The sequence below is a fragment of the Ranitomeya imitator genome, chromosome 10 (assembly GCF_032444005.1).
Source record: "Ranitomeya imitator isolate aRanImi1 chromosome 10, aRanImi1.pri, whole genome shotgun sequence".
In the NCBI taxonomy this organism is placed as follows: domain Eukaryota; kingdom Metazoa; phylum Chordata; class Amphibia; order Anura; family Dendrobatidae; genus Ranitomeya; species Ranitomeya imitator.
The window spans coordinates 18,075,212-18,100,264 of NC_091291.1; the positions used below are offsets into that span (position 1 = coordinate 18,075,212).

General features: G+C 41.9%; 1 protein-coding gene across 1 annotated transcript in view; it reads left to right on the forward strand.

Moving 5' to 3' along the window:
• LOC138650939 (phospholipase A2 inhibitor and Ly6/PLAUR domain-containing protein-like) overlaps positions 1–24,830 on the forward strand; it is a 38,314-nt gene extending 13,484 nt beyond the window's left edge. The window contains exons 2-5 of the mRNA XM_069740825.1: positions 13,005–13,121; positions 14,264–14,413; positions 17,783–17,914; positions 23,916–24,830. Coding sequence (XP_069596926.1) covers positions 13,005–13,121; positions 14,264–14,413; positions 17,783–17,914; positions 23,916–24,109 — 593 coding nt within the window. The 3' untranslated portion in view covers positions 24,110–24,830. The remainder of the gene's footprint in view (positions 1–13,004; positions 13,122–14,263; positions 14,414–17,782; positions 17,915–23,915) is intronic.
• Positions 24,831–25,053: the final 223 nt, after the last annotated feature.

Genomic DNA, 25,053 nt, shown 5'->3' on the forward strand with positions numbered 1-25,053 from the left:
TCCTGGATGATCCCTTTAATATAAGGCTGTATATTTTTTGCCTTTCTTTGTAGAAACAGCACCACTTTTGTCTATAGGCCGAGTCTGGTATTGCAGTTCAGTCGCATTGACTTTAACGGTGTTGAGCTGCAATACCAGACCCAACCTATGGACAAGAGTGGAATTATTTCTGCAAAAATAATTACTGGTGCAAAACTGTAGGGGGCGTCAGATTCTGAAATAGGGTGTCAAAGAGTCCAGTATTCCTTAAAGGGGACCGGTCACCAGTCCTAACTTGTCCGTTTTAGTAAATACCTGTATTCCTCATGAAATAACTACTCCGGATCATCATTTTTTATTACTAATTTTTAGATTGTCCCTCTGGTTATTCTTACTGAAAATGTATGCGTGTTCCCATTTCCCTTCCCAAGGAGGCGTGTCTCTAAGCAGTCACCACTGATTGGACGCTGTCAGAGTAGTCAGGGACACGCCCCTTCCTAATGATAAAACACAGGTGTCAATTTATTCCTAAATTTCCGGGAGGAATAATAGAGGAATGGCACAAAATAGAGTTTGGAGAAAAGATGAAAGGACTAATGAGAAAAAGCCCTGTCGCCCCTATGACAACACTTCCTGAACATTTAATATAAAATTCATTTTTTTTTTTGTCTGTTCTAATTACGATCTGCTCAAACGTATCAGTGACAAAAAAAAAAAGCGGAATAATTTTAGTGATTTCCCTCCGGCGCTGACTTATTTCACTGCGATTAATGTCAGGGGGTTACGAGACTTTGCTCCAAAATACCAAAATAGTCACCGGGATGAAAGGAGCACCTGCGAAATAGGTCAGCGAGCGGCGAGGATGACGCACGGAGCTGAGGAGCCTGTGTACAGGAATAACAGACCGCTTTATGGATGTGACATCTGGTGGCGAGACGGTAAATAACGGGCGTCAGATTCAAGGGCACAACGGTAGCGCGACAGCACAGCATAGTTATCATAGGGATATTACATAGAGGGGACCTATGGTTTATTATAATGCTCCGTGTAAAGAGTAGTTGTCATAGGAACACATCTGATATTACATAGAGGTGACCTATGGTTTATTATAATGCTCCGTGTACAGAGTAGTTGTCATAGGGATATTACATAGAGGGGACCTATGGTTTATTATAATGCTCCGTGTACAGAGTAGTTGTCATAGGGACACATCTAATATTACATAGAGGGGACCTATGGTTTATTATAATGCTCCGTGTACAGAGTAGTTGTCATAGGAACACATCTGATATTACATAGAGGTGACCTATGGTTTATTATAATGCTCCGTGTACAGAGTAGTTGTCATAGGGATATTACATAGAGGGGACCTATGGTTTATTATAATGCTCCGTGTACAGAGTAGTTGTCATAGGGATATTACATAGAGGGGACCTATGGTTTATTATAATGCTCCGTGTACAGAGTAGTTATCATAGGGACACATCTGATATTACATAGAGGGGACCTATGGTTTATTATAATGCTCCGTGTACAGAGTAGTTATCATAGGGACACATCTGATATTACATAGAGGGGACCTATGGTTTATTATAATGCTCCGTGTACAGAGTAGTTGTCATAGGGACACATCTGATATTACATAGAGGTGACCTATGGTTTATTATAATGCTCCGTGTACAGAGTAGTTATCATAGGGACACATCTAATATTACATAGAGGTGACCTATGGTTTATTATAATGCTCCGTGTACAGAGTAGTTATCATAGGGACACATCTGATATTACATAGAGGGGACCTATGGTTTATTATAATGCTCCGTGTACAGAGTAGTTATCATAGGGATATTACATAGAGGGGACCTATGGTTTATTATAATGCTCCGTGTACAGAGTAGTTGTCATAGGGACACATCTGATATTAAATAGAGGGGACCTATGGTTTATTATAATGCTCCGTGTACAGAGTAGTTATCATAGGGACACATCTAATATTACATAGAGGTGACCTATGGTTTATTATAATGCTCCATGTACAGAGTAGTTGTCATAGGGACACATCTGATATTACATAGAGGTGACCTATGGTTTATTATAATGCTCCATGTACAGAGTAGTTGTCATAGGGACACATCTGATATTACATAGAGGTGACCTATGGTTTATTATAATGCTCCATGTACAGAGTAGTTGTCATAGGGACACATCTAATATTACATAGAGGTGACCTATGGTTTATTATAATGCTCCGTGTACAGAGTAGTTGTCATAGGGATACATCTGATATTACATAGAGGGGACCTATGGTTTATTATAATGCTCCGTGTACAGAGTAGTTATCATAGGGACACATCTGATATTACATAGAGGGGACCTATGGTTTATTATAATGCTCCGTGTACAGAGTAGTTATCATAGGGACACATCTGATATTACATAGAGGTGACCTATGGTTTATTATAATGCTCCATGTACAGAGAAGTTGTCATAGGGACACATCTGATATTACATAGAGGTGACCTATGGTTTATTATAATGCTCCGTGTACAGAGTAGTTATCATAGGGATATTACATAGAGGGGACCTATGGTTTATTATAATGCTCCGTGTACAGAGTAGTTGTCATAGGGACACATCTAATATTACATAGAGGTGACCTATGGTTTATTATAATGCTCCATGTACAGAGTAGTTGTCATAGGGACACATCTGATATTACATAGATGTTACCTATGGTTTATTATAATGCTCCGTGTACAGAGTAGTTGTCATAGGGACACATCTGATATTACATAGAGGTGACCTATGGTTTATTATAATGCTCCGTGTACAGAGTAGTTATCATAGGGACACATCTGATATTACATAGAGGGGACCTATGGTTTATTATAATGCTCCGTGTACAGAGTAGTTGTCATAGGGACACATCTGATATTACATAGATGTTACCTATGGTTTATTATAATGCTCCGTGTACAGAGTAGTTGTCATAGGGACACATCTGATATTACATAGAGGTAACCTATGGTTTATTATAATGCTCCGTGTACAGAGTAGTTATCATAGGGACACATCTGATATTACATAGAGGGGACCTATGGTTTATTATAATGCTCCGTGTACAGAGTAGTTGTCATAGGGGCACATCTAATAATACATAGAGGTGACCTATGGTTTATTATAATGCTCCGTGTACAGAGTAGTTGTCATAGGGACACATCTGATATTACATAGAGGTGACCTATGGTTTATTATAATGCTCCGTGTACAGAGTAGTTGTCATAGGGGCACATCTAATAATACATAGAGGTGACCTATGGTTTATTATAATGCTCCGTGTACAGAGTAGTTGTCATAGGGGCACATCTAATAATACATAGAGGTGACCTATGGTTTATTATAATGCTTCGTGTACAGAGTAGTTATCATAGGGACACATCTAATAATACATAGAGGTGACCTATGGTTTATTATAATGCTCCGTGTACAGAGTAGTTGTCATAGGGGCACATCTAATAATACATAGAGGTGACCTATGGTTTATTATAATGCTTCGTGTACAGAGTAGTTATCATAGGGACACATCTAATAATACATAGAGGTGACTAATAGTTTATTATAAAGCTCCGTGTACAGAGTAGTTATCATAGGGACACATCTGATATTACATAGAGGTGACCTATGGTTTATTATAATGCTCCGTGTACAGAGTAGTTGTCATAGGGACACATCTGATATTACATAGAGGTGATCAATGGTTTATTATAATGCTCCGTGTACAGAGTAGTTATCATAGGGACACATCTAATAATACATAGAGGTGACCTATGGTTGATTATAATGCTCCATGTACAGAGTAGTTGTCATAGGGGCACATCTGATATTACATAGAGGTGACCTATGGTTGATTATAATGCTCCATGTACAGAGTAGTTATCTTAGGGACACATCTGATATTACATAGAGGTGATCAATGGTTTATTATAATGCTCCGTGTACAGAGTAGTTGTCATAGGGACACATCTGATATTACATAGAGGTGACCTATGGTTTATTATAATGCTCCGTGTACAGAGTAGTTGTCATAGGGACACATCTGATATTACATAGAGGTGATCAATGGTTTATTATAATGCTCCGTGTACAGAGTAGTTATCATAGGGACACATCTGATATTACATAGAGGTGACCTATGGTTTATTATAAAGCTCCGTGTACAGAGTAGTTATCATAGGGACACATCTGATATTACATAGAGGTGACCTATGGTTTATTATAATGCTCCGTGTACAGAGTAGTTATCATAGGGACACATCTGATATTACATAGAGGTGACCTATGGTTTATTATAATGCTCCGTGTACAGAGTAGTTATCATAGGGACACATCTGATATTACATAGAGGTGACCTATGGTTTATTATAATGCTCCGTGTACAGAGTACTTATCATAGGGACACATCTGATATTACATAGAGGTGACCTATGGTTTATTATAATGCTCCGTGTACAGAGTAGTTATCATAGGGACACATCTGATATTACATAGAGGTGACCTATGGTTTATTATAATGCTCCATGTACAGAGTAGTTGTCATAGGGACACATCTGATATTACATAGAGGTGACCTATGGTTTATTATAATGCTCCGTGTACAGAGTAGTTATCATAGGGACACATCTAATAATACATAGAGGTGACTAATGGTTTATTATAATGCTCCGTGTACAGAGTAGTTGTCATAGGGACACATCTGATATTACATAGAGAGGACCTATGGTTTATTATAATGCTCCATGTACAGAGTAGTTGTCATAGGGGCACATCTAATATTACATAGAGGTGACCTATGGTTTATTATAATGCTCCGTGTACAGAGTACTTATCATAGGGACACATCTGATATTACATAGAGGTGACCTATGGTTTATTATAATGCTCCATGTACAGAGTAGTTATCATAGGGACACATCTGATATTACATAGAGGGGACCTATGGTTTATTATAATGCTCCGTGTACAGAGTAGTTATCATAGGGACACATCTGATATTACATAGAGGGGACCTATGGTTTATTATAATGCTCCGTGTACAGAGTAGTTATCATAGGGACACATCTGATATTACATAGAGGGGACCTATGGTTTATTATAATGCTCCGTGTACAGAGTAGTTGTCATAGGGACACATCTGATATTATATAGAGGTGACTAATGGTTTATTATAATGCTCCATGTACAGAGTAGTTGTCATAGGGACACATCTGATATTACATAGAGGTGACCTATGGTTTATTATAATGCTCCATGTACAGAGTAGTTATCATAGGGACACATCTAATATTACATAGAGGTGACCTATGGTTTATTATAATGCTCCGTGTACAGAGTAGTTGTCATAGGGACACATCTGATATTACATAGAGAGGACCTATGGTTTATTATAATGCTCCGTGTACAGAGTAGTTATCATAGGGACACATCTGATATTACATAGAGGTGACCTATGGTTTATTATAATGCTCCATGTACAGAGTAGTTGTCATAGGGACACATCTGATATTACATAGAGGTGACCTATGGTTTATTATAATGCTCCGTGTACAGAGTAGTTATCATAGGGACACATCTAATAATACATAGAGGTGACTAATGGTTTATTATAATGCTCCGTGTACAGAGTAGTTGTCATAGGGACACATCTGATATTACATAGAGAGGACCTATGGTTTATTATAATGCTCCATGTACAGAGTAGTTGTCATAGGGGCACATCTAATATTACATAGAGGTGACCTATGGTTTATTATAATGCTCCGTGTACAGAGTACTTATCATAGGGACACATCTGATATTACATAGAGGTGACCTATGGTTTATTATAATGCTCCGTGTACAGAGTAGTTATCATAGGGACACATCTGATATTACATAGAGGGGACCTATGGTTTATTATAATGCTCCGTGTACAGAGTAGTTATCATAGGGACACATCTGATATTACATAGAGGGGACCTATGGTTTATTATAATGCTCCGTGTACAGAGTAGTTGTCATAGGGACACATCTGATATTATATAGAGGTGACTAATGGTTTATTATAATGCTCCATGTACAGAGTAGTTGTCATAGGGACACATCTGATATTACATAGAGGTGACCTATGGTTTATTATAATGCTCCATGTACAGAGTAGTTATCATAGGGACACATCTAATATTACATAGAGGTGACCTATGGTTTATTATAATGCTCCGTGTACAGAGTAGTTATCATAGGGACACATCTGATATTACATAGAGGTGGCCTATGGTTTATTATAATGCTCCGTGTACAGAATAGTTATCATAGGGACACATCTAATATTACACAGAGGTGACCTATGGTTTATTATAATGCTCCGTGTACAGAGTAGTTATCATAGGGACACATCTGATATTACATAGATGTTACCTATGGTTTATTATAATTCTCCGTGTACAGAGTAGTTATCATAGGGACACATCTGATATTACATAGAGGTGACCTATGGTTTATTATAATTCTCCGTGTACAGAGTAGTTATCATAGGGACACATCTAATATTACATAGAGGTGACCTATGGTTTATTATAATGCTCCGTGTACAGAGTAGTTATCATAGGGACACATCTGATATTACATAGAGGTGACCTATGGTTTATTATAATTCTCCGTGTACAGAGTAGTTGTCATAGGGACACATCTAATATTACATAGAGGTGACCTATGGTTTATTATAATGCTCCATGTACAGAGTAGTTGTCATAGGGGCACATCTAATATTACATAGAGGTGACCTATGGTTTATTATAATGCTCCGTGTACAGAGTAGTTATCATAGGGACACATCTGATATTACATAGAGGTGACTAATGGTTTATTATAATGCTCCATGTACAGAGTAGTTATCATAGGGGCACATCTGATATTACATAGAGGTGACCTATGGTTTATTATAATGCTCCATGTACAGAGTAGTTATCATAGGGACACATCTAATATTACATAGAGGTGACCTATGGTTTATTATAATGCTCCGTGTACAGAGTAGTTATCATAGGGACACATCTGATATTACATAGAGGTGACTAATGGTTTATTATAATGCTCCATGTACAGAGTAGTTATCATAGGGACACATCTGATATTACATAGAGGGGACCTATGGTTTATTATAATGCTCCATGTACAGAGTAGTTATCATAGGGACACATCTAATATTACATAGAGGTGACCTATGGTTTATTATAATGCTCCGTGTACAGAGTAGTTATCATAGGGACACATCTGATATTACATAGAGAGGACCTATGGTTTATTATAATTCTCCGTGTACAGAGTAGTTATCATAGGGACACATCTGATATTACATAGAGGTGACTAATGGTTTATTATAAAGCTCCGTGTACAGAGTAGTTATCATAGGGACACATCTGATATTACATAGAGAGGACCTATGGTTTATTATAATGCTCCGTGTACAGAGTAGTTATCATAGGGACACATCTGATATTACATAGAGGTGACCTATGGTTTATTATAATGCTCCGTGTACAGAGTAGTTGTCATAGGGACACATCTGATATTACATAGAGAGGACCTATGGTTTATTATAATGCTCCATGTACAGAGTAGTTGTCATAGGGGCACATCTAATATTACATAGAGGTGACCTATGGTTTATTATAATGCTCCGTGTACAGAGTAGTTATCATAGGGACACATCTGATATTACATAGAGGTGACCTATGGTTTATTATAATTCTCCGTGTACAGAGTAGTTATCATAGGGACACATCTAATATTACATAGAGGTGACCTATGGTTTATTATAATGCTCCGTGTACAGAGTAGTTATCATAGGGACACATCTGATATTACATAGAGAGGACCTATGGTTTATTATAATGCTCCGTGTACAGAGTAGTTATCATAGGGACACATCTGATATTACATAGAGGTGACCTATGGTTTATTATAATGCTCCATGTACAGAGTAGTTGTCATAGGGACACATCTGATATTACATAGAGGTGACCTATGGTTTATTATAATGCTCCGTGTACAGAGTAGTTATCATAGGGACACATCTAATAATACATAGAGGTGACTAATGGTTTATTATAATGCTCCGTGTACAGAGTAGTTGTCATAGGGACACATCTGATATTACATAGAGAGGACCTATGGTTTATTATAATGCTCCATGTACAGAGTAGTTGTCATAGGGGCACATCTAATATTACATAGAGGTGACCTATGGTTTATTATAATGCTCCGTGTACAGAGTAGTTATCATAGGGACACATCTGATATTACATAGAGGTGACCTATGGTTTATTATAATGCTCCGTGTACAGAGTAGTTATCATAGGGACACATCTGATATTACATAGAGGTGACCTATGGTTTATTATAATGCTCCGTGTACAGAGTAGTTATCATAGGGACACATCTGATATTACATAGAGGGGACCTATGGTTTATTATAATTCTCCGTGTACAGAGTAGTTATCATAGGGACACATCTAATATTACATAGAGGTGACCTATGGTTTATTATAATGCTCCGTGTACAGAGTAGTTATCATAGGGACACATCTGATATTACATAGAGGTGGCCTATGGTTTATTATAATGCTCCGTGTACAGAATAGTTATCATAGGGACACATCTAATATTACACAGAGGTGACCTATGGTTTATTATAATGCTCCGTGTACAGAGTAGTTATCATAGGGACACATCTGATATTACATAGATGTTACCTATGGTTTATTATAATTCTCCGTGTACAGAGTAGTTATCATAGGGACACATCTGATATTACATAGAGGTGACCTATGGTTTATTATAATTCTCCGTGTACAGAGTAGTTATCATAGGGACACATCTAATATTACATAGAGGTGACCTATGGTTTATTATAATGCTCCGTGTACAGAGTAGTTATCATAGGGACACATCTGATATTACATAGAGGTGACCTATGGTTTATTATAATTCTCCGTGTACAGAGTAGTTATCATAGGGACACATCTGATATTACATAGAGGTGACTAATGGTTTATTATAAAGCTCCGTGTACAGAGTAGTTATCATAGGGACACATCTGATATTACATAGAGGTGACCTATGGTTTATTATAATGCTCCGTGTACAGAGTAGTTATCATAGGGACACATCTGATATTACATAGAGGGGACCTATGGTTTATTATAATGCTCCGTGTACAGAGTAGTTATCATAGGGACACATCTAATATTACATAGAGGTGACTAATGGTTTATTATAATGCTCCATGTTCAGAGTAGTTGTCATAGGGACACATCTGATATTACATAGAGGTGACCTATGATTTATTATAATGCTCCGTGTACAGAGTAGTTATCATAGGGACACATCTGATATTACATAGAGGTGATCAATGGTTTATTATAATGCTCCATGTACAGAATAGTTATCATAGGGACCCATCTGATATTACACAGAGGTGACCTATGGTTTATTATAATTCTCCGTGTACAGAGTAGTTGTCATAGGGACACATCTGATATTACATAGAGGTGACCTATGGTTGATTATAATGCTCCGTGTACAGAGTAGTTGTCATAGGGACACATCTAATATTACATAGAGGTGACTAATGGTTTATTATAATGCTCCATGTACAGAGTAGTTGTCATAGGGACACATCTGATATTACATAGAGGGGACCTATGGTTTATTATAATGCTCCGTGTACAGAGTAGTTGTCATAGGGACACATCTGATATTACATAGAGGTGACCTATGGTTTATTATAATGCTCCGTGTACAGAATAGTTATCATAGGGACACATCTAATATTACATAGAGGTGACTAATGGTTTATTATAATGCTCCATGTACAGAGTAGTTGTCATAGGGACACATCTAATATTACATAGAGGTGACTAATGGTTTATTATAATGCTCCATGTACAGAGTAGTTGTCATAGGGACACATCTGATATTACATAGAGGTGACCTATGGTTTATTATAATGCTCCGTGTACAGAGTAGTTATCATAGGGACACATCTGATATTACATAGAGGTGACCTATGGTTTATTATAATTCTCCGTGTACAGAGTAGTTATCATAGGGACACATCTGATATTACATAGAGGTGACTAATGGTTTATTATAAAGCTCCGTGTACAGAGTAGTTATCATAGGGACACATCTGATATTACATAGAGGTGACCTATGGTTTATTATAATGCTCCGTGTACAGAGTAGTTATCATAGGGACACATCTGATATTACATAGAGGGGACCTATGGTTTATTATAATGCTCCGTGTACAGAGTAGTTATCATAGGGACACATCTAATATTACATAGAGGTGACTAATGGTTTATTATAATGCTCCATGTACAGAGTAGTTGTCATAGGGACACATCTGATATTACATAGAGGTGACCTATGATTTATTATAATGCTCCGTGTACAGAGTAGTTATCATAGGGACACATCTGATATTACATAGAGGTGATCAATGGTTTATTATAATGCTCCATGTACAGAATAGTTATCATAGGGACCCATCTGATATTACACAGAGGTGACCTATGGTTTATTATAATTCTCCGTGTACAGAGTAGTTGTCATAGGGACACATCTGATATTACATAGAGGTGACCTATGGTTGATTATAATGCTCCGTGTACAGAGTAGTTGTCATAGGGACACATCTAATATTACATAGAGGTGACTAATGGTTTATTATAATGCTCCATGTACAGAGTAGTTGTCATAGGGACACATCTGATATTACATAGAGGGGACCTATGGTTTATTATAATGCTCCGTGTACAGAGTAGTTGTCATAGGGACACATCTGATATTACATAGAGGTGACCTATGGTTTATTATAATTCTCCGTGTACAGATTAGTTGTCATAGGGACACATCTCTTATTACATAGAGGTGACTAATGGTTTATTATAATGCTCCATGTACAGAGTAGTTGTCATAGGGACACATCTGATATTACATAGAGGTGACCTATGGTTTATTATAATGCTCCGTGTACAGAGTAGTTGTCATAGGGACACAACTCTTATTACATAGAGGTGACTAATGGTTTATTATAATGCTCCATGTACAGAGTAGTTGTCATAGGGACACATCTGATATTACATAGAGGTGACCTATGGTTGATTATAATGCTCCGTGTACAGAGTAGTTGTCATAGGGACACATCTAATATTACATAGAGGTGACTAATGGTTTATTATAATGCTCCATGTACAGAGTAGTTGTCATAGGGACACATCTGATATTACATAGAGGTGACTAATGGTTTATTATAATGCTCCATGTACAGAGTAGTTGTCATAGGGACACATCTGATATTACATAGAGGTGACCTATGGTTTATTATAATGCTCCATGTACAGAGTAGTTGTTATAGGGACACATCTAATATTACATAGAGGTGACCTATGGTTTATTATAATGCTCCGTGTACAGAATAGTTATCATAGGGACACATCTAATATTACATAGAGGTGACTAATGGTTTATTATAATGCTCCATGTACAGAGTAGTTGTCATAGGGACACATCTGATATTACATAGAGGTGATCAATGGTTTATTATAATGCTCCATGTACAGAGTAGTTGTCATAGGGACACATCTGATATTACATAGAGGTGATCAATGGTTTATTATTATGCTCCATGTACAGAGTAGTTGTCATAGGGACACATCTGATATTACATAGAGGTGATCAATGGTTTATTATTATGCTCCATGTACAGAGTAGTTGTCATAGGGACACATCTGATATTACATAGAGGTGATCAATGGTTTATTATTATGCTCCATGTACAGAGTAGTTGTCATAGGGACACATCTGATATGACATAGAGGTGACCTATGGTTTATTATAATGCTCCGTGTACAGAGTAGTTATCATAGGGACACATCTAATAATACATAGAGGTGATCAATGGTTTATTATAATGCTCCATGTACAGAGTAGTTGTCATAGGGACACATCTGATATTACATAGAGGTGACCTATGGTTTATTATTATGCTCCATGTACAGAGTAGTTATCATAGGGACACATCTGATATTACATAGAGGTGATCAATGGTTTATTATAATGCTCCATGTACAGAGTAGTTGTCATAGGGACACATCTGATATTACATAGAGGTGACCTATGGTTTATTATAATGCTCCGTGTACAGAGTAGTTATCATAGGGACACATCTGATATTACATAGAGGGGACCTATGGTTTATTATAATGCTCCATGTACAGAGTAGTTGTCATAGGGACACATCTGATATTACATAGAGGTGACCTATGGTTTATTATAATGCTCCGTGTACAGAGTAGTTATCATAGGGACACATCTGATATTACATAGAGGGGACCTATGGTTTATTATAATGCTCCATGTACAGAGTAGTTGTCATAGGGACACATCTGATATTACATAGAGGTGACCTATGGTTTATTATAATGCTCCGTGTACAGAGTAGTTATCATAGGGACACATCTGATATTACATAGAGGGGACCTATGGTTTATTATAATGCTCCGTGTACAGAGTAGTTATCATAGGGACACATCTGATATTACATAGAGGTGACCTATGGTTTATTATAATGCTCCGTGTACAGAGTAGTTATCTTAGGGACACATCTGATATTACATAGAGGTGATCAATGGTTTATTATAATGCTCCATGTACAGAGTAGTTGTCATAGGGACACATCTGATATTACATAGAGGTGATCAATGGTTTATTATTATGCTCCATGTACAGAGTAGTTGTCATAGGGACACATCTGATATTACATAGAGGTGACCTATGGTTGATTATAATGCTCCGTGTACAGAGTAGTTGTCATAGGGGCACATCTGATATTGTATTCCTCCCTAAATAATGCCATTCTGTATGACTTTCTGTATATTCTGTGATTTATGGAGAATAAACCTCACTTTTCTTTTCCTCAGCCTTTTCCTTGAATTGCTACCACTGCACCTCCATTGGGAGCGACTGTAGCACCAGCGAGAAGCCGTGTGAGAAAGGCTTTGACTTTTGCCTATCCACAATCACCGAGATCATCACACGTAAGTGCGGCCGTTCCTTCCCTACACACCTCCCCCTGAGGACCCCTATGTCTTGCATGGACATCCATTTATTTAATTGGCCACACAAGACCCCACATTATCTGTGTAGAGGCCACTGCAGGAGAAATGAGCAGCCGTGGTGATCGCCCCAGGGGTCTGTGTGCTGGAAAACCGGAGTCCATGAGAAAAGGGGCCTCAAAGCCCATTGTGTGAATGGAGTGGTAGTGAGCATGTGCGACCACTGCTCCAGTCACTGCTTACTGAAGTGGTGGTCACACGTGCTCACTGCTGCTCTGTACACAACCCCTTTAAGAGTTATTCCCAGCTTGGAAAGTGGATCCTAACTTTTTACAAAGATCGTAGTGACTGTAGCTTTCAGTCGTCTACCGTGCCGGAATTCAGGTGTCACTGCGATCCCACCACTGAAATGCTGCTGTTAGAGATGTAAAGTGATAAAACAGCAGCAATCAGAGCTAGCTCCGGTCTCCTGTTAGAGATGGATGCCGGCTGCACGACACAGCTGACATACGCAGTGTATGGAGTGAGCTCGGTTCCTGCGCCTTTTCCATACGCCTGCACCTGACATGACCAATACAAGTATGGCAACTGTAAAGAAGGGGTTGATATTCTGTTCCTTAAAGAGGATCTATCACCAAGGCAAAAATGTAGCATATCCACTTTATTCCCCCGCTTATTTTATGCCCGCTGGTCCCCTGAGTATTCAGTTTTTTGTATTTTTTAAATCTGCCCTACGGTTCCAGAGAAATGGGCCTTTTTATTTAGCGCTAGTTTTCATGGTCTTTACCAAAGGGGCGTGACTCACAGGGTAATTATGCAGAGCAGCTCAAAGACACGCCCCAGAGGATCCTGTGAGCCACGCCTCCTAAAAATTTGCACAAAATAAAAAGGCCTGCATTTCTGGAACCGTACGTTGGATTTTAAAAATTAAAAAAAAAAAAAAAAACATAAGAAAACTCAGGGAAGCACCAAGAATAAAATAAGAGCAAAAAACTGGACACTTTTACATTGGCGACAGGTTCTCTTTATCTTCATGGGGCATACCCAGAATTCCTACACCCCCCAAAATAGCCTTGGAGTCATATTTTCCTGATGACATTTACATTTCTCTCCAAAATAACCAGAAGGTAAAGGAGCAACAAAATCCATTGTGAGATCCTGTGGGACCAAGGATATGTGCAACGTGACTTACAGCATCTCCCTGAACGCCACCAACCTGTATGCCACAACCAAGTGCTGCGAGAGGGACAGATGCCCGACAGGTAGCCTGGAAGGTGAGATAGCATGGATGCACCAATCAGGAGGATGGTGCACAAGTCTCCTCCTTCATCCCAAACATGGCCTGATGAGTAGAAGCGTTCCACGGGGTTAGTTAATTAGCATGTTCCATTGATGCATTGCCAATAAGTGTCGGTTCTTTTGGATCCCAGTTTACATACAGTGCGGAAAATAAGTATTTGATACACCGCCGATTTTACAAGTTTTCCCACCTACACCTATTGTCCTGTAATCCATCCCAGCTTTGTACAATTTTATCCCCGGAGTCCTTAGACAGCTCTTTGGTCTTGGCCATGGTGGAGAGGTTAGAGTGTGATTGATTATGTGGACAGGTGTCTTTTATACAGGTAACGAGTTCAAACAGTTAGGCCGGCTTCACACTCAGCGTATGAAAATACGGTCCGTATATTACGGCCGTAATACGCTGAAATGTCCCGAAAATAGTGGTCCGTAGCTCCTCCGTAGGCAGGGTGTGTCAGCGTTTTTTGCGCATGGCATCCTCCGTATGTAATCCGTATGGCATCCGTACTGCGTGGTTTTCTCGCAGGCTTGCAAAACCAACATACCGCTATAGAAATGATCCATGTGTCCCAAAAAGAAAAAAATATATATATATACTGTCTATACATATATATATATATATATACATATATATATATATATGTCATTAGACACATATATGTATATATATTAATATTTTTTCCAGCGCTATACAGCTTGAAAGCCGGTAATTCAATTACCGGCTTTTTCTTTCTCCTTCCTAAAACCCGACATGATTTGAGACATGGTTTACATACAGTAAACCATGTCTTCTCTCCATTTTTTTTGCAGATTCCACAATACTAATGTCAGTAGTGTGTATCTGCAAAATTTGGCCGTTCTAGCTCTTAAAATAAAGGGTTAAATGGCGGAAAAAATTGGCGTGGGCTCCCGCGCAATTTTCTCCGCCAGAGTAGTAAAGCCAGTGACTGAGGGCAGATATTAATAGCCTGGAGAGGGTCCACGGTTATTGGCCCCCCCCTGGCTAAAAATATCTGCCCCCAGCCACCCCAGAACAGGCACATCTGGAAGATGCGCCTATTCTGGCACTTGGCCACTCTCTTCCCATTCCCGTGTAGTGGTGGGATATGGGGTAATGAAGGGTTAATGCCACCTTGCTATTGTAAGGTGACATTAAGCCTAATTAATAATGGAGAGGCGTCAATTATGACACCTATCCATTATTAATCCAATTGAATGAAAGGGTTTAATAAAACACAAACACATTATTTAAAATTATTTTAATGAAATAAAAACAATGGTTGTTGGAGTATTTTATTCTAAGCCCATTCCAGTCACTGAAGACCCTCGTTCTGTGAAAGAAAAAACATAATAAACCAACAATATACTTACCCTCCGCAGATCTGTAACGTCCAACGATGTAAATCCTTCTGAAGGGGTTAAAACATTTTGCAGCAAGGAGCTTTGCTAATGCAGGCTGCTCCTCGCTGCAAAACCCCGGGGAATGAGTCTAAATATAGATCAATGAGCTATATTTAGCTTCATTTGCGGTGAGGCGCCCTCTGCTGGATGTTCATAGATCGTGGGAAATTTCCTAGAAAGCTCCCAGGCTTTCTAGGCAAGTTCCCACGATCTATAAACAGCCAGCAGAGGGCGCCTCACCGCAAATGAAGCTAAATATAGCTCATTGATCTATATTTAGACTCATTCCCCGGGGTTTTGCAGCGAGGAGCAGCCTGCATTAGCAAAGCTCCTTGCTGCAAAATGTTTTAACCCCTTCAGAAGGATTTACATCGTTGGACGTTACAGATCTGCGGAGGGTAAGTATATTGTTGGTTTATTATGTTTTTTCTTTCACAGAACGAGGGTCTTCAGTGACTGGATTGGGCGTAGAATAAAATACTCCAACAACCATTGTTTTTATTTCATTAAAATAATTTTAAATAATGTGTTTGTGTTTTATTTAACCCTTTCATTCAATTGGATTAATAATGGATAGGTGTCATAATTGACGCCTCTCCATTATTAATTAGGCTTAATGTCACCTTACAATAGCAAGGTGGCATTAACCCTTCATTACCCCATATCCCACCGCTACACGGGAATGGGAAGAGAGTGGCCAAGTGCCAGAATAGGTGCATCTTCCAGATGTGCCTGTTCTGGGGTGGCTGGGGGCAGATATTTTTAGCCAGGGGGGGGCCAATAACCGTGGACCCTCTCCAGGCTATTAATATCTGCCCTCAGTCACTGGCTTTACTACTCTGGTGGAGAAAATTGCGCGGGAGCCCACGCCAATTTTTTCCGCCATTTAACCCTTTATTTTAAGAGCTAGAACGGCCAAATTTTGCAGATACACACTACTGACATTAGTATTGTGGAATCTGCAAAAAAAATGGAGAGAAGACATGGTTTACTGTATGTAACCATGTCTCAAATCATGTCGGGTTTTAGGAAGGAGAAAGAAAAAGCCGGTAATTGAATTACCGGCTTTCAAGCTGTATAGCGCTGGAATAAATAGTAATATATATACATATATGTGTCTACTGACATATATATATATATACCCCTATTCTATGTGTACACATTTATTCTACCTATTCTACTGTAAGCTGTCAGTGTGATTTTACTGTACACCGCACTGAATTACCGGCTTTTCTCTCTAACAGCGCTGCGTATTTCTCGCAAGTCACACTGCTTGTCCGTGTGAAATCCGTATTTTTCACGCTTCCATAGACTTTCATTGGCGTATTTCTTGCGCAGTACGGTGACAAACGCAGCATGCTGCGATTTTGTACGGCCGTAGAAAGCCGTATAATACTGATCAGTAAAATACGGCAGATAGGAGCAGGGGCATAGAGAATAATTGTGCCGTATTTTTTGCGAGTTTTACGGACGTAGTTTCTGCGCTCTTACGTCCGTAAAACTCGCAAGTGTGAAGCCGGCCTTATGAGTGCAGAGTAGGAGGCTTCTTATAGATAAACTAACAGGTCTGTGAGAGCCAGAATTCTTGCTGGTTGGTCGGTGATCAAATTCTTATTTCATGCAATAAAATTAATTCATTCATAAAATTCCACATGCCTGATCCTACAGAGCAGAAGTCGGATAAACATCCACTATTCAGTACGTGGCGGACCAGTCCTGGGTTTGACCGCTTTCACATTCGCCCTTATGAGCTGAACTCAACAGCCTCACATGCACCTATGGGTTGGGGTCAGGAGACCCGCGGCTGCTCTGGACATTGCGGTCCGTACTCAGACCGTGGTTACTGTAATTGGCATTGAGAGCGTTCAGTGGTAAAATCGTCACCTGTGTTATAGGAAAAAAAATGTAAATGTCCATCTCTGTCTCTTTGTATACTTTGCCAGTACCAAAAATCATGAGCGAAAACAAGGTGGAGTGCATGACATGCAATGAACCCAATGAGAAATGCAAAAATGCAATCAAAATCAAGTGCACCGGAGAGGAGAAAAAGTGCGCGAGATACACGGCCATAGACGGTAAGTACCTGCACCGCCATCATCTCGACCCGTACCCGCTACACTACACCGTCCAGCTAGTCACATATCTGCCATAGACGGTAAGTACCTGCACCGCCATCATCTCGACCCGTACCCGCTACACTACACTGACCAGCTAGTCACATATCTGCCATAGACGGTAAGTACCTGCACCGCCATCATCTCGACCTGTACCAGCTACACTACACCGTCCAGCTAGTCACATATCTGCCATAGATGGTAAGTACCTGCACCGCCATCATCTCGACCTGTACCCGCTACACTACACCGTCCAGCTAGTCACATATCTGCCATAGACGGTAAGTACCTGCACCGCCATCATCTCGACCCGTACCCGCTACACTACACCGTCCAGCTAGTCACATATCTGCCATAGACAGTAAGTACCTGCACCGCCGTCATCTCGAACCGTACCCGCTACACTACACCGTCCAGCTAGTCACATATCTGCCATAGACGGTAAGTACCTGCACCGCCATCATCTCGACCTGTACCCGCTACACTACACCGTGCAGCTAGTCATATATCTGCCATAGACAGTAAGTACCTGCACCGCCGTCATTTCGACCCGTACCCGCTACACTACACTGTCCAGCTAGTCATATATCTGCCATAGACGGTAAGTACCTGCACCGCCATCATCTCGACCTGTACCCGCTACACTACACCGTGCAGCTAGTCATATATCTGCCATAGACAGTAAGTACCTGCACCGCCGTCATCTCGACCCGTACCCGCTACACTACACCGTCCAGCTAGTCACATATCTGCCATAGACGGTAAGTACCTGCACCGCCATCATCTCGATCCGTACCCGCTACACTACACCGTCCAGCTAGTCACATATCTGCCATAGACAGTAAGTACCCGCACCGCCGTCATCTCGACCCGTACCCGCTACACTACACCGTCCAGCTAGTCACATATCTGCCATAGATGGTAAGTACCTGCACCGCCATCATCTCGACCCGTACCCACTACACTACACCGTGCAGCTAGTCACATATCTGCCATAGACGGTAAGTACCTGCACCGCCATCATCTCGACCTGCACCCGCTACACTACACCGTGCAGCTAGTCATATATCTGCCATAGACAGTAAGTACCTGCACCGCCGTCATCTCGACCCGTACCCGCTACACTACACCGTCCAACTAGTCACATATCTGCCATAGACGGTAAGTACCTGCACCGCCATCATCTCGACCCGTACCCGCTACACTACACCGTCCAGCTAGTCACATATCTGCCATAGACGGTAAGTACCTGCACCGCCATCATCTCGACCCGTACCCGCTACATTACACCGTCCAGCTAGTCACATATCTGCCATAGACGGTAAGTACCTGCACCGCCATCATCTCGACCCGTACCCGCTACATTACACCATCCAGCTAGTCACATATCTGCCATAGACGGTAAGTACCTGCACTGCCATGATCTCGACCCGTACACTCTACACTACACCGTCCAGCTAGTCATATATCTGCCATAGACGGTAAGTACCTGCACCGCCATGATCTCGACCCGTACCCGCTACATTACACCATCCAGCTAGTCACATATCTACTATAGATGGTAAGTACCTGCACCGCCATCATCTCGACCTGCACCCGCTACACTACACCGTCCAGCTAGTCACATATCTGCCATAAACAGTAAGTACCCGCACCGCCGTCATCTCGACCCGTACCCGCTACACTACACCGTCCAGCTAGTCACATATCTGCCATAGATGGTAAGTACCTGCACCGCCATCATCTCGACCCGTACCCGCTACACTACACCGTCCAGCTAGTCATATATCTGCCATAGACGGTAAGTACCTGCACCGCCATCATCTCGACCTGCACCCGATACACTACACCGTGCAGCTAGTCATATATCTGCCATAGACAGTAAGTACCTGCACCGCCGTCATCTCGACCCGTACCCGCTACACTACACCGTCCAACTAGTCACATATCTGCCATAGACGGTAAGTGCCTGCACCGCCATCATCTCGACCCGTACCCGCTACACTACACCGTCCAGCTAGTCACATATCTGCCATAGACGGTAAGTACCTGCACCGCCATCATCTCGACCCGTACCCGCTACATTACACCGTCCAGCTAGTCACATATCTGCCATAGACGGTAAGTACCTGCACCGCCATCATCTCGACCCGTACCCGCTACATTACACCATCCAGCTAGTCACATATCTGCCATAGACGGTAAGTACCTGCACTGCCATGATCTCGACCCGTACACTCTACACTACACCGTCCAGCTAGTCACATATCTGCCATAGACGGTAAGTACCTGCACCGCCATCATCTCGACCCGTACCCGCTACACTACACTGACCAGCTAGTCACATATCTGCCATAGACGGTAAGTACCTGCACCGCCATCATCTCGACCCGTACCCGCTACACTACACCGTCCAGCTAGTCATATATCTGCCATAGACGGTAAGTACCTGCACCGCCATGATCTCGACCCGTACCCGCTACACTACACCGTCCAGCTAGTCACATATCTGCCATAGACGGTAAGTACCTGCACCGCCATCATCTCGACCCGTACCCGCTACATTACACCATCCAGCTAGTCACATATCTACTATAGACGGTAAGTACCTGCACCGCCATCATCTCGACCGGTACCCGCTACACTACACTGACCAGCTAGTCACATATCTGCCATAGACGGTAAGTACCTGCACCGCCATCATCTCGACCCGTACCCGCTACACTACAACGTCCAGCTAGTCACATATCTGTCATAGATGGTAAGTACCTGCAACGCCATCATCTCGACCCGTACCCGCTACACTACAACGTCCAGCTAGTCACATATCTGTCATAGATGGTAAGTACCAGCACCGCCATCATCTCGACCCGTGCCCGCTACACTACACCGTCCAGCTAGTCACATATCTGCCATAGACGGTAAGTACCAGCACCGCCATCATCTCGACCCGTACCCGCTACACTACAACGTCCAGCTAGTCACATATCTGTCATAGATGGTAAGTACCTGCAACGCCATCATCTCGACCCGTACCAGCTACACTACAACGTCCAGCTAGTCACATATCTGTCATAGATGGTAAGTACCAGCACCGCCATCATCTCGACCGGTACCCGCTACACTACAACGTCCAGCTAGTCACATATCTGTTATAGATGGTAAGTACCAGCACCGCCATCATCTCGACCCGTGCCCGCTACACTACACCGTCCAGCTAGTCACATATCTGTCATAGATGGTAAGTACCTGCACCGCCATCATCTCGACCCGTACCAGCTACACTACAACGTCCAGCTAGTCACATATCTGTCATAGATGGTAAGTACCAGCACCGCCATCATCTCGACCCGTGCCCGCTACACTACACCGTCCAGCTAGTCACATATCTGTCATAGATGGTAAGTACCTGCACCGCCATCATCTCGACCCGTACCAGCTACACTACAACGTCCAGCTAGTCACATATCTGTCATAGATGGTAAGTACCAGCACCGCCATCATCTCGACCGGTACCCGCTACACTACAACGTCCAGCTAGTCACATATCTGCCATAGACGGTAAGTACCAGCACCGCCATCATCTCGACCCGTACCCGCTACACTACAACGTCCAGCTAGTCACATATCTGCCATAGACGGTAAGTACCAGCACCGCCATCATCTCGACCGGTACCCGCTACACTACACCGTCCAGCTAGTCACATATGTCCTCGACTCGACCTCCTCTGTCACATTACTAAAAATCCTAACCAGGATCCTCTTACTGATCTCTATCTGGCAACCAATATGGCCGCCACCCCAGATCCTGAGGGGCTAGTTCCTCATCTTTCCCAAATTACATAAAAGTTGTCTAAACTTTCCTATTTAGGCAGTGATTTGCGCTAGGAAATCGGCCATATTGGCTGGATAACATTTTTAACTCCTGCATGACCAAGGGTGTACTTTATTTCTGCACCAGTGTCCCATGCCAACCTAGAGCGGCTAAGCTCCTGGATGAGAGAAAGCTCCTCCCATTTGTCAGGCGCGATCAGGACATGATCAAAAAGGACATCCTGCTTTGATTAGATCACAGGCTTTCCGAGGGACACAACGAGGACTGGGGGACCCCTGTGCATATTGTTTCAGCAAAGCCCCACGAAATGCAAGTCACAAAAAATCCAGCAGGTTTGGGTTTCTTGTGATTTGCATGTTATGGGATCGTCAGCGAAGTAAGATTTATAAGATTTAGCCTTAGAAAAAGGTTTATAAAGCTGATTGAAAAAGGACCTGTCTATGTTTACATCAGCAACCAATCATATCGCAGCTTTCACTTCTTACAGAGCTTTTAAAAAATGAAAGCTGAGCTCTGATTGGTTGCTATGGACTTCAAAGACAGGTCCTCTCGTTTCATAAATTTGCCCATAGCAACAGCCTGCACCAACGTGACAAGGTAGCGTGCGTTGATGTGGAGGACTAAGATAACACATTACAAGTTAAAATTATAAATAAACATAAAATAAAAATTTTATAATACATTAAAAACGTAATACACAAGGTACACAGATAAAGTACGGAAACCGTGATTATTTAGCAGAAAATTAATGTTATTATAAATAGAAGGGGTTATCCAGCCATTATTTTTTTAACAACTAGGCCAGGCTCGGTGTGGTCTAAATAAAACGATACTGATCCATTTCACTGCCTCGCTGACACTCCGTATCATTGTCAAATCTCCTACATGGACGGCGTGTAATCACTGAATCCAATCAAGGCCTAGTCATTAAATAAAAGAGGGCACTTCCAACCTCGGCTGCCGTCGGTGAGCTTATTAATGGTCGTCTGAGGAAGGTTCTGCCACTGAATGCACTTAGGTGAATCATCAAAATCCGCTGCTGGCAGCTCCTGGGAAGTCACCGACCAATGACCTCCCAGATATGGTCAATGGGAGACAAGTCGAGAGACGCTGAAGCCCGGGGAGCACATTTAGGCCACGCGGGCTGCTCACAATATGCGGCCTGGTCGTGTCTTGTTGAAAAACGACTCCGAGAACATTTTGGAAAAATGGCTGCACCACCGGTTCCACGACAAAATCAATATAATGCCGAGCTGGAATGAAGAGTAGAGGGATCTGGTTAATGAACATTAAGTCGCCCCCCACACCATAATACGGGGAGTAGGGCCAGTGTGACGTTCCCTCGTCTCTTCACGTGGTTTCGTCAGAGTAGAACAATGGCGTGTAGTGATCCAAGCCATACTACAAGTGAAATTGGACGTGACATACTTCATTTTTCGAACTATAAGAAGCACTGGACCATAAGACCCACCACAGATTTGGCGGTGAAAATTAGGAAAAAAAGATTATTATAAGATAGGGGTCAGTCTTATAATTTAAGGTATCTTACCTGGGGACCGGTGGCAGTGTGGAGGGATCACAGTAGGCATGATCCCTTCCATAGGAAGCTGGTGGCGGCAGAAGTGAGGTAATGCTGTGGGTCCTGGGTGGGAGGCCGGGCCGAGATCCCAGTCTGCTCATGTGAATCCTCTATCGGCACATGGTTTCAGGAAAATGGCCGCCGGGAAGCCAATGATGCACTCCGCGAGGACACTGGGCCCACAGCATCGCCACACTTCTGCTGCCAGCTTCCTGAGGAAGGGACCCTGCTCCACCACCAATTGCAGAGGAAGCTGCCAGCAGCGGATCTTGATGATTCACCCAAGTGCATTCAGTGAGGCAGAACCTTCCTCAGGCAACCATTAATAACCTGATTGATAGCATAGCAGTCATGACTGTAAGTGCGAGGATTTCTGCTCTCATACTCTCTGTACTCAATGAATCTAGATGTTTTTGAAAACTTTTCCATCTTGGTGTTGCAATGTCAATGTCGAGGAGTGTATTTTAATAATATAATGATATTATATTTTCTATATTGCTATTTATTATTATACAATATGACCACTATACTCTTTATCTTTCCGACAGCGAAAACAAAGGTGTCGCACTCGGCTCAAACGTGCGTCACCGAGAACGTGTGCGCGATGAAGAACGTGACCGTCCTGCCCTACGACCAGATTCTCACCAAACAATTCGACTGCACTAATCAGGCGCCATCGCTTCTCCCCGGTCTTCTGTTCCCTGCGGCCATTGGGATTGCGATGCTCAAGCTGCTATCATAATATTCCACCGCCATAGATCACCCCCCATTCCCTATGGAGACTTCACGTGGACCCTTCGCGGGCGAGAATGCATTGCGGAGACGTATCTACCGTATACAAATGGGGCAATGCATGTGTAACCGCAGGTATATCTATATAATAGCTCCGAATCATTTATAAACGTATGTGCAGAAGTTATATTATTCAATGGGTCGTGTACAACAGCAACTGCATGGCTACCCAGCTACCCGGACACGTTACTGCACCCTCCGAGCCCCGCCACCATACTATACTCTAAATAGCCACATGGTCTAACCAGGGGTCAGCAGCCTATTAATCCATCTGTCATGGAACTACAACTCCCAGCAGTTTCAATACAGCAGAAGCGATACAGGTCGCTGCCCACACCCCTTTTTATCTGCAAACAGTAAACCTACAAGCCCCAGCACTCCTACACTTTGGTTGAACACCTCCTTCACAAAAGGCTCTCGTCAGCATGATGGGACTTGTAGTTCCCTAAATAAAAGAAACACCCATTTCCACCCTCCCTGATTGCTGAAAATGTTACCCGACCGGCGGGACGTCCTTTGTGTATGGTATCCGCTATATACACCATGATCCTCTGTGATTCTTGAAATGTTGCTGTAATTGCATTTCGCTGATTGTTGTTTTTTTTTAAACCGTAAATTAAATTAATAATTGATTTATTTTTTTTTTTAAAATAAAACCTGATTGGACTCTTTGTTGATCCCGCGCTTGTACGCTGTCCGATCACACCGATTATAGATCACGTGTGTAACGGGGTCTACTGTGTTGTAGTATCTCTTTCAGCACACCCCCCCGTGTTTCAGGAGGTCCACTCTGCTTTTGCTGGTTTCTGAATGAAGGACGCTGGCTGGAATTCCTTGATTACGTGAGAGCATATAAGAGCTGACTGCTTCTCCATGTATTTCCAGTCTAAAAGA